Source organism: Etheostoma spectabile, chromosome 17, assembly GCF_008692095.1.
Source record: "Etheostoma spectabile isolate EspeVRDwgs_2016 chromosome 17, UIUC_Espe_1.0, whole genome shotgun sequence".
NCBI lineage: Eukaryota > Metazoa > Chordata > Actinopteri > Perciformes > Percidae > Etheostoma > Etheostoma spectabile.
The window spans coordinates 4,417,813-4,429,766 of record NC_045749.1 but is presented as its reverse complement, the minus strand read 5'-3'; the positions used below and the strand labels follow the sequence as shown (position 1 = coordinate 4,429,766).

Sequence of the window (11,954 nt, the reverse complement as noted above, 5' to 3'; positions counted from 1 at the left end):
CCAGAGCACGTTTTTCTCCTATCCCACAAGTGAATTTACAAATCCTACTATGGCCACGCCAAGACCCACCTTTCAATAGCATTTACACACTACTATTGTCCAGGCACCCATGCCTATATGTACATTTCCTATCCCCTGTCCAATCGGCTATCCTAACCTTCACCACTCAAGATCAGTGCCTAACCCCAACCAATCAAGCTGCTATAGTAGGATTTGTAAATTTGCATCCCCCAGTGCTGTGTGGACTAGCCAGACCCTCCTCCACGCTGCAGTGTGTGGATGTTCTTGCAAAGTGGGACTAATGTGATGTGAGGTGGTTGATGTAGTAACTTTGTATTCTCCTTTTTTTACTCCATGTACAGTTTGATTAAGATAATGGTAGATTATGTTGTATGTAATGTTGTGGGAGGAAAAATGTGATGATCTCTTTGCTCAGTTCCCCTGATGGAATGAATAGTTAATTCCTCTTCCTCGTCCTCTTCCCCTCTGGCCCTCCAGTATCACCTTCTACCTGGCAGTGGGTCTGACAGCTCTCTCCTTTGTCCTGGAGAGGAAGGAGGGGCTTTTGGACCGGTGTTGGGTTGCAGGTGAGAGGTTAAAGTTCACACTGTTCCTTTAGTGAAACACAAACAGAAAAGCTGTGACCCTTGTCCATTACTTCCACTGTACATCCTAATTCTTTGCAGGATTTGGGGTTGTAGTGCGTTAAAAAATTGTGTGAAAAGCAAGCAAAGTAAATATTGTAGTCAAGAAAGCCAGTATGCTTATAAAAAAACTATTTTCCTACACTGCAGTGTAAAAAAAAATCTGCTACTCAGCAGAAAAAGAAAAAAAAATCTAAATTATTGTGGCTACTGGTGAGACAGTTCCAAGAAATATGAAAAACATGTTACTGGCAGCAGTGATTGTGAATTGGTGCATGTATAGCATAATTTCTTGTTAGAATAAATAACCAGTATCCTGTGAGAATTATTGTACAGTGCGTACTGTGTACAATTCCTATGTGGTATGGAGTTGTTAATTTCTGAATTGGTTGATTCCCTTCTGACCAAACATTATACAGTAGTGAAGAGTGAGTGCAAGCCGTGATCTTTTTTGTCTTTAAAAGGCCTCCAAATAACAGGATTGTAGTTATCATTGCTGCTTCACAAGCAGACATACACATAAATGTATGTAACTTATTCCTGTTAAAATGCAATTTTAGCTTTATAGAAGGAAGGACATTTTTTCTGCAGCTGCAGGAAACATACTGTACATTTGAATTTGGACAGCTTTATTGAAGAAATGACAGACATCCTCTTAAAATGCATAATTTCTAACATTATTCTGGTTGCTCTGGGAGATTTTATGAGTTTTTATTGACCTTTTTTGGGCAGATAATGCAAATTAATTCAAATTCTTCGACTGCAAGTGATAATGCGTTCGTAATAGACATTTAATATTGACGTGGATCCAATTAATGCGTCAGTTTAGTGTACTTTGAGATGTGACCAGTAGAGGGAGTCACATCATCAGAGCAGAATTTGAATTTGATACTCATATTTGTTATGTATTTAAAACTGGTCGACTGCAATTTCTTATGTCCAATACACAAAGCACTATTTATTATTGTTATCTCATCTCTCTCTATTGGAATGTATCATCTTTATCTGTTGCTGATGACTGGCAGTATCAATGTGTGTATATGTAGAAATAAAGTTAAGAAAGTAGTATCTGTATCTGTATTGGTTTTTGATGACTTATTATGAATTATTGGATTAAAAACTTAACAGGAAGCTGTAAATTGTAATTTTATATTTATTAGAATTGTTACAGCCGTTTAGATTTAGATGAACTTGAATAAACCTGGGTTGGTGATCATTGACTTCTGACATGTTTAAGAACTTTTGGACAGAGCTTTTGATTGAATAATAATGTGTTATTATTCTGTCTCCCCACCAGGTGTGAGCTCTCTGGAGACGATGCTGGCTCACCTCTTCTCTCAGCTGTTTGTCATCAGCGTTCAGATCCTCCTGCTGCTCCTCTTCATACTGCTCGTCTTCAAGGTTCGTACTCCCGACCCGACGCAGCCAGTAAAACACACAGCTACGCTGACAAACACAAACACACTCTTCAGATAAGATTAAAACTTCATTGATTAGGAAATAAGTCTGCGCAGCAGCTAAAATAAGATCCACAGGGAAGAATGTAACAGCAGGAAAATATGGAATACGTAATAAAACATTCAAATGAACAACATGAATGAATAAATAATGGCATTGTTTGAAAATACAAACAAAGCTGGGTGTTTTATATAAGTGTATAACCATTTCTTTTCACAGACACACGGGTACACACGTGCGTTTCTCTAATCGTTGTTCTCTGTGGTTTGCTCTTCATTGTAATGCCAATACCCGTTTGGAAAAAAACAGCATGGGATCAATCCTGTTTCACTCCTGAGACCACGACACTGCCAGTAATGTCAAAGTGACAGTGATAATATTTCCTGTAACATTTAAGACCAAAGCTGCTGTTTAAAGGTCCCATGGCATGAAAATGTCACTTTATGAGTTTTTTTTAACATTAATATGAGTTCCCCCAGACTGCCTATGGTGCCCCAGTGGCTAGAAATATTGATATGTGTAAACCGAGGTTTCCTGCTCTGCCTTTGAGAAAATGAAAGCTCAGAAGGGCCGATCTGGAATCTTGAGAAACAGGAGGTAACCTTGCCCCTTATGACCTCAAGGGGCAAGGTTACCTCCTCTCTCTGCTTTGCCCGCCCAGAGAATTTGGCCCACCCATGGGAGAGACATCATGGCTTTCAAACAAGTGACAAAAGCCACAGACTCAGAAATGGCACTTACTAAGGAAAGCTCATTCATTCAAACCTTTATTTAACCAGGATAAAAAAATTGCGGGACTGGCTCTAGTGGCTGTAATTCTGCACCAAGGCTGAATTTCAGGAAAGAGACTTCAGATACAGTATTAGGGGACCACTAAGGTCTATATAAAAGCATCCAAAGAGCACCATGTCAAGGGACCTTTAAGCCAGTTTTCTTGGAGGCCAATTAAAAGCCTCGGAATAAGGTCACTCGATTCATCATGTGATTTTGTTTGTAGAAGGTTTGACATGTTGAAGGTTAATGTGTCACAAATCTAGCAGGCCTGTTCATTTGCATTTTAACTACATCATCACAAATCAGACTTTACCTCCGGTACCCAATTAGGCTAATAGAAATTCATTTCAACCATCAAACAGACCTTTATTTTCCAAGATCATGTCGTATCATTTATATCTCTTCGGTGAAATGTTCACGTGACGGCGTACAGGAGGGGGAATGTGGTGTGACTGTGAGTGAAGGTCAGCGAGGGGCTGTTTATCATTGATTGCCAATACACAAGTGTAGAGAATCAATACAGGAAGGAGGCACTCAGACAAGAGAGGATAGATATCATTTGTGTGTGTGTGTTTGTGTGTTGACTCAATGCAGGTCCATGCTTTTATGTTTGCTCTCGGCTTTGTCTGTCTGTGTGTGTGTGTGTGTGTGTGTGTGTGTGTGTGTGTGTGTGTGTAATCATCCAGCATGTTTAATAGGTGCTGAAGTCCAAAGAGACCACCACCATAAATCACTTCCTATGTTGGCCGTGTCCAGGTACACTGTGGATTGCCACGACAACAGCCCTTGATTGCTGTGCAACCGAGCATCTGTGGACTCTGGGTGTAGGTGCTATTTTTGCACGTTGTCCGGGAGACAGATAGTGGAAATGTGCACCCAACACACACACACGCACACACCACACACGCACACACACACTCGCACACACACACACACACACACACACACACACACACACACACACACACACACACAAAATACTCACCCGCACACACCAGGAGACTCAGTCTAACAAATGGCTGCATATTTCACTCAAGTTAAGAGAGTTATCACCTTGAGTCTTCTGAGCAGAGACTTTTCTCTCCGTTTTCGTTTGATCTTAAATAGTCTCACATCTTGTGCAATGCGTCTGCTCTGTCTACACTCCTTTCTATCTGTGTGATTTACAACCACACTCAATTATATCAGCAGTGATATTTTATTTTATTCCTTGTATTTTTGGCCAAGGATAAGTGCAGAACATCAGTGTTTCTGTTTCTGTCTCTCCCTTGTTCCCTCTATTCCTTTCTCTATTTTTCTTGATCTTATCTTCTCATCTTTTTTTACCTTAATAAGAAGAGTGAGAGCACTGACTTTGGCACTGAACCTAGCCAATAAATCTTACTTTCCGAGGCGATCACCCTCCTCCAACACTTACTGTTGTACTTCCAAGACCCAACACAAGACAGAAACAGAAATGCATTGCTTGATCAATTTTGCCTTCTTCCAGTACCGCCTGACAAAAACATATCTTCATATTACATGCATTTTCCTTTCTTGTTGGCACCTACATTACCCACAATGCAACTCGACCACAGTTCTGATTGTAGCTATGTAGCTTTGTACTCTTCAGCCACATTCGACGCTGACTCAAGTGACATCATGATTTGTTAGACTTTATTCATCAGAAAATTTACAAGAAAAAGTATATAAAGGATGAACGTATCAAAGTCAACCATAAACTGACTGAGATATACCGTTTTCACAAATGAAAAATGTATTTGCTGAAGAATATCCCCAAAAATTGGTTGTAATATTGTCTGTTTTGTTTTTATGGTCATTTATATTTTGTACATGTAAAAAAATACATTTTGTTGACCTTTTCATTCCACTTTCAGGTCCACTGCAGCTGAAATAGTCTCTTATCTTTATCTTCTCTCTTTCTCTCTTTCTCTCTCTCTCTCTCTCTCTCTCTCTCTCTCTCTCTCTCTCTCTCTCTCTCTCTCTCTCTCTCTGCAGATACCTAATGAAGGCTCCTTGGCGCTGGTCATAGTTCTCATCGTGCTGCAGGGAATCACCGGCATCTCGTTTGGCCTCGTCATATCAGCCGCAATCGACGACGAGCAGAATGCCAACCAGGCCGCCCTGGGCATCTTCTATCCTAACCTCATCCTCAGCGGTAGGCCTTTGTGTGCATGCGTTTGACCGATATACTGTCCATCCTGCAGTGAAACAGCAGCTCATGCAGCCGTTTCTCTCTGAAAAGTAATATTTTGTCGGTAACTCCAAAGCTGTGGTTCAAAACATATTCTGGGGCACCCATGTGGCTCAGTGGGTTGAGCGGGTGCCCGTGTACAGAGGCTTGCTCCTCGTACGCAGTGGGCCCGGGGTTCGAATCCAGCCTGTGGCCCCTTTGCTGCATGTCACTCCCCCTCTCTCTTTCCCCCTTTCACACATCTCTGTCTGCCTGTCTAATAAAGGGAAAAAAAACGAAAAAATAGCTTAAAAAAAAAAAAAAACACATGCTGAGCTTCGAAAGAGGAGTAAAGAAAATGTTACCACAAGGTCCATTTAGGAGCTGGTGTTGGACTTTCTGTCATATCAAATGATATTTGAACCTCAGAAGTCCTTAAAGTGGTTTGTAAAAAACTATTTGGACCTTGTGGTGAGATTATTTTCCAGGCCGTTGTTTTCAAGTTTCAAGATTAAACTTTGCACCTCTTATCATGTTTTTTTTTTGCTGCAACATCCTCGCTTCCCTGCCCGTTTTGTTCTCAGAGCAACAAGACAACAAGACAAGAGAAAACAGAGATTGTTTAAATGGTTAATGGGGTTCATTATGACGAGAAGACACCCAGAAGCACACTGCATAGAAACGGCAGGTATAAATGACAGGATCCTCTCGTTCCTGTACTTTAGGTATTATCTGGCCTGTGGAGTGTATCCCGTATCCTCTCCGCTATGTCAGCTTGGCTCTCCCTCAGACCTACGCCTCAGAAGCCCTCCGCTGTATAATGTACAGAGGTAACGTACACGCACACGTTACACAACACTCATCAGTTTCATAATGCTATTGCCTGGTGTGTAGTTAGCATGTGTAGGGTCAGGTGCATGCACACAGATTGTTATACACAACATAGTCAGGCATCTAAATCATTCATCAGTTCTGGGTCCTGTGCAACTTTCTGGGACATTAGGTATAGTGGTTTTGCTGTCTCCCAATCTTTCTCCTTCTCCTGACCTCCCCGTCTCCGAACAATAAGACCTGACAACAGTTAAAGCTCCCTCCATGTTACATGACACGCGCCAAGCACAGGAAGTCAAAGGAGCCATTTCCTGTTCGTAAACGTTATCGTAGAGGGGAAGTGGAAGACGAGACACAGGCAGAAGTCGAAAGTGTCAGAATTCAATTCGGGGATTAACTGGATTAACGGATTCTTTGCAACTGGATCCTGCCACATTCACTGATTGGATTCACTAAAACCCTGGTGTCTCGTCTCTCTCGTCTCATATGGTACTTTAATTTTTCTACATGGATAAATCACTACAGCATGGATCAGCTTGCATCCAGATGTTTGAGATATATTATCTGGATTATCATCTCATATCATCTGCTGTTACCAATGTCAAGAATAAACTTTTAGGATGGATGGACATGCACTGAAATTGTTGTGAAAAAAGTAAAACACTGTGACACTAAAGTAGAGATAATAAAAACACATGTAAGGTCATTTTTTGTGCTGCAAGTTCCAAGTAATGATGCAATTATTAATCTGAGAGGACTTAAAAATTTCTACCACTTCATTTGTTGCACATGGTAAGCATGTAAACTAGAGACATTATGAAACCCATACGTTCTTGTCACTCATGTGTCATTACCATAACTTTTGGATAAGTTAAATTTCAGCCTTCAACAATGTGATCTAGCATGCAAAAATACTCTAGTTCTTATTTAATTAAACATGTTGCCAAATAGTTTGACATTTTGCGGAATGCAGAAGATAGATTCCACTGTCATATCTGTCAGTTAGGTTTGAGGTTAATGCCAGCAGCTAGCAGGTTAGTTTAGCTTAGCATAAAGAGTCTAGTTTTTGTATGAATTAAACAAACAGAGATGTATATGATGTTAAACAAATATGTAACATGTGCAGTCATTATGCTATGCTAAGCTAATTTATTTTAGCCACAACTGTTGCTTTAAAGCTTTAGTACATAACTTTTTGATATTAATGAATGTCCATTACATTCAAGCCCTTGCTAAATGAGTTGTTAGAAAATCTAATTAGGACTAGCAGCTCCTCGCAACTCTCTCTGTGTTTCTCAGTATGGCTATGTTCAGAAGATTGTGGCGTCCGGCAAATTTTGCGCTCAGAAACTCGAGTGAAGACAATCACCTCTTCTCAAGAGTCCATTGTGTTTTTTAATCTGTGTCCTCCTTGGCTACTAGCAAATACATGGAGGAGTGGGAGGGGTTGGCTTGTATCATGTGGATACAGTTTTGTCATCATTACTTAGAATTCTTCATGGGAGTGGCAGAAACTACGCACTACAACTTTGTGTATTTTATTTTGCCAAAGTTGTTGTACGGCTGAATTTGACAGGCGCCAATAGCCAACTGCTTGGCCTCCTGTATCTAAATAGTGAGCAGTAACATCCATCCTTCCAACAGGTTGGGGTCTGTCCCGGATGATGGTGTGGCGAGGATTTGCGGTCACCTTGGGCTGGAACACTTTCTTCATTATCCTGGCCACGGTCATCTTAAAGCTGCGGACGTGACAGCCTCCTCCCCGAGAACCTTCTTTTAGTGTTGGGACAGAGCTGTTGGTGAAGTCTAAGAGCACAAGGACTCACCTGGGCCTGCTGTCCTGGAGGATGCAGCAGGAGGAGGCAGGGCGCCACTGTGGTTTGATGAACTGATGAGGCTGAGGCATCATTTTTCCTCATTCACATTATCCATCACACACACACACACACACACAGACACACACACCAATCAGCTGCCTGCAACAGTTGCTTTGGCCAGCAAGAGGGAATTTTCAAAATGCTACACCTAGAAGTACACAAGACAGAATATGTACATGCACAAAATGAAAAAAGGTTAATTAGTTAATGATAACTGAGAAAAGTGTGGTTTGTTTTACTTCTATGTGCAGCTTGTTGGAACATTTCACCCCCAGAATGGGCCATGTACTAGCTCAGGGTCGCTTTGTAATTTCTGTTTGCTCTTGCTCTTAATGCTTCTAGAGAGATTCGGTGGTGAATATACTGACCACAGCTGTCGGACAATGCTTTTGTCCGCACAGTATTTGTTGCCTATCTTATATTTACATTATAGAGACATTGTATGTAAATGTGAAAAGGAGTCTGAGCACAAGCAAATGATGAAATTTTTATTTTCTCCAGTTGCTTCACTAAGCAGAACACTTAAGGAGAGGATTGTTGTTATAAGAACTATATGTTGTAAGAACTCAGAATAGGTTTTAAAGTGCTGATCGTTTCATATTTTTCAGGAAATTCTCACCCATTCAGGTTTGCCACAACAGTATCTCCTTTAGTTGCTTGCTTTTTAAGTCTGTGCTGAGATTTACATGCCCTGTTTGGTGTGTGACAGGAAGTGGTAACTCATGTTGGTGTGTTACCAGGTGCTCAGCTGCAAACGGTCGTCCTCGTTGTTAGTTCAGGTTGATGATGGTCTCCAAAACGTGTGTTTATGAGCCTGCATCTCCGGTGAGAGGGAAAAGCATAGTTTGATGTTGGTGGGAAAGACTTGGTACTGTATAATTAAGTTTTTGTTTTTCTCCACTTTGCTCAACAGAGTGGAAGCTGTTGGATAATTTCTTCTCACAGGTCAGGTGTGTCATGCTTTTTAAGCCGATTACATCCATGCAACATATGTTCTGTTTTTTACACAAAAGTTTCAAACTGCTCATACTCTACACAGTCTACTTTGTTTATGAATCTTCCACCAAAAATAGCACAGAGTAAAAGCACACAGGAGTAATGCCGTTTTGGATTCAACATGTCACAGAGATGTGGGGATGTTGTGGTGTCTGCACTGTTGGAAAAGGGAAGAAATATCCAGAAATGAGGAATAACTAGGAAATCTAAACAATGAGTTGTAGGAATGTAGTTGGTGAGTGGAGTCACCGCTGGTCTAGAACGACTGAGTTTGAGTCAAAAACTTGATCTTCCTTCCTTTTTTCGGTACAAATAATCACTCATGAGGAATGCTACATTTTAAAATAACTCTTTTGGGTTTTTATATTATCGGATATCTTTATAAAACTACAACACAAAAGAAAAGTTTGTTTTAAAACAGAAGCCCAGTCTTTAGATCGTGGGGTATTTTTTCAATGAGCTTTTTTAAATATAATTTAAACAATCATGAAACAACATGATAAAATAATGGATAATAGAGTTGAAAAGGCTAATTATGAGAGAAAAGTAACCAAATTAGAAAATGATAACTGTACTCTGGTAATAATTAATTAAATCCAGTTTGTTTCTTTGCATTTTACTGAAGATTAATTAGCTTACTAACTTCTCCACAAGCATTCTGCCTTTAAAGGAATTGTTCCACATTTTATAGAAAATATGCATATTTGCTTTCCTGCCACAGGTAAGATGAGATCTAACTCTCAGCAAGTAAACAAATATTTCCCAAAATGTCAAACTATATTTTTGAAATGGAGAACCTCTGACAGACCTGCACTATAGAAAAGGCAGCAGACTCCAGATTATGCATCCTATATTGTGCCAATCTCAAAGATTTAGAAATGTTTACATTCATTTGGACACATGCCTATAACTGAACACACTGAACATTTCTTTAATATCAGATGTGTTTTTTTTCTTTTTAGCTGTAGGACTAAACACATATACCAGCATGTATTGTGTTAAAGTGCTCATATTGTGCTTTTTGTTTTTTCCCTTTCCTTTATTGTGTTATATATACATGTTATATATATATTTTTAGTGCATGTTATAGGTTTACAAAGTGAAAAAAGCCCACCCCAAATGCACTTACCATCTCCAACAGAAAACACTGTTCACAAACTGCTCCAAACAGCTCTATTGTAGTCCAGCCTTTTACTTCTTTGACAAAACGTGTGTCATTGTAACGTGTGTTACACGTTACAATGCTCTAGCTGCTAGCGTGGCACGCCCTCATACTCTGCTTCTGACTGGCTAGTAGTCCTTACTTAGCTATTGCGCATGTGCGACTCCCAACAAAGACGGAACAGAAGTGTGATGTCGCACTCTGTAGCTAAAACAGAGAGCTCAACACACAGGGTGAAAAGAGGAGCTGGGGCAATGTGCAGTACAACAAAAATATGATGTTTTTTTAACATTAAACCATGTAAACCTATTCTGGTACAACCTCTAAATACAATTAAAATCTGAAAAAGAGCATGAGATGAGCACTTAAAGATGTGGTTGTGAGTTTAGAATTTGTGTCCATTAACAGGATAAATAATGAATCTGTCGATCGGTTTGTGTTGGATTGCGTCGTGATCGAGTGGTAATGTTGGGTGTACAGTAAGCTGTTGGATGTTGAATCTTAAGGAGATAGTTCCTCGCACTGTATATATGCTGTCGCTCTGCTGTACAGTCATCAGTGTTCCTGTTGCACATTTTAAGGGATATTGCGTTCTTGTTTGATAGGAGAGCCAACTGTGAGTATATATGCAGTAGCTTCATAGTCTTACCTTGACAGAAAGTTGAAGATGAATCCCACACTCTGGTGAGATTGCCTGTCTGCCCTGCTTGACCCCCATCACACACTAATGTACCTTTATAAAGTTTAAGATGGTGGACAATCTCTGGTAACATTGTCAATACTTATGTGAACGTATCAACATTATTTGGTAATATTGTGATTACACCTTATTTCTTTTAGAATATTTCTGGACAATTGGGTGTTCAGTCTGTTTAAGATTATCATGTGATGAGTTTTTTTTCTAAAGTTCTCTATATTCATTTTCAAGGAATACATTTTTTGTTCACTAGTGACATACATATACCTTTGCTCCAGTTGCCTACAAAACCAACCAACCAACCATTAGGTAAAAAGCAAACATCTTTAGCAAAACCCTTCATGCATAAAGCTTTTTATATGGTTTAGATGAACTACAATTATATAGCTGAAGACACTATTTAAAAAAAAAAAAAAACCTGATTTGACGGTTCATATTAATTTATAATAACTATAATGCTACATGCATGACTGAGGAAGCCCTCTCTGTGTGATTTATGTCTGTTTTGTTTTGTCTGTGGTTTGAAGAGGGCGGGATGTCACATATTTCTGTGCACCAATCATACTTTAAGCAATAGTTAACTGGAAATCTGATGCCAGTTTGGTTGATTGCTAGCACTGTCATTTCTGGAGATAGGTCTAGAAAGACTAGTCAAATCTGATCAAACCACAGCCACAGAGACCTGATAAAGTAGAGTTTATGAGTGATAAACGCTTGATTAATAATGTTTCCTCCAAACATTCGGAGCTTCATCTTGAATAGAAGCCTAAAATGCCAATTAATTAAGCAAATAGAATTGGACTATTTAATATTCTCCATTTAGATTAAGATACAACTGTATATGTAGCCACTTTTTTCACTTTAATATTGGGATATTACAGTTCATGTAAACATATGTCATGTTATGAATTCCACTCTGCTCCAAACTCCAGTTGACTACCTCCACTGTCTCCCACCAAAGGGCATGGAAAGCATTTCCACTCCTGTGTTGTGAAATGTACGGACTGTGATAGCAGACATGCTTTAATGAAGTTCTACTCATGTATTCTGAAAGAATAAACCTTGTTGAGAAATCCTCCCTTTGTTCTCGTTTCAGAGTGCTGCCAGATTTTACACAATACCAAAAGCATAAAATCTCCCTCACCATTCCTGTGTTTACAAAAACACCCGCAGGCCATGGACGACAGATTTATTCAGTGACATCATGCTCACTTGCATCACTGTGTTGCTTGTTACCATGGTGATCACGATGACCCTGCTGCCTTCAGTAGAATCTAGATCCTCACTGGTTGACTGTTTGAACTTTGTGTGTATGTGTATGTATGTGTGTGTGTGTGTGTGT

General features: G+C 39.7%; 1 protein-coding gene across 3 annotated transcripts in view; it reads left to right on the top strand.

The window, feature by feature from the left end:
- Window positions 1–11,690, top strand: part of abch1 (ATP-binding cassette, sub-family H, member 1) — a 30,876-nt gene extending 19,186 nt beyond the window's left edge. For all 3 annotated transcript variants that reach the window (XM_032542044.1, XM_032542045.1, XM_032542046.1), the window contains 5 exons: window positions 499–587; window positions 1,942–2,045; window positions 4,875–5,034; window positions 5,775–5,879; window positions 7,525–11,690. In XM_032542044.1, the coding sequence (XP_032397935.1) occupies window positions 499–587; window positions 1,942–2,045; window positions 4,875–5,034; window positions 5,775–5,879; window positions 7,525–7,631 (565 nt within the window). In that variant the 3' untranslated portion in view covers window positions 7,632–11,690. The remainder of the gene's footprint in view (window positions 1–498; window positions 588–1,941; window positions 2,046–4,874; window positions 5,035–5,774; window positions 5,880–7,524) is intronic.
- The last annotated feature ends 264 nt before the right edge of the window (window positions 11,691–11,954 follow it).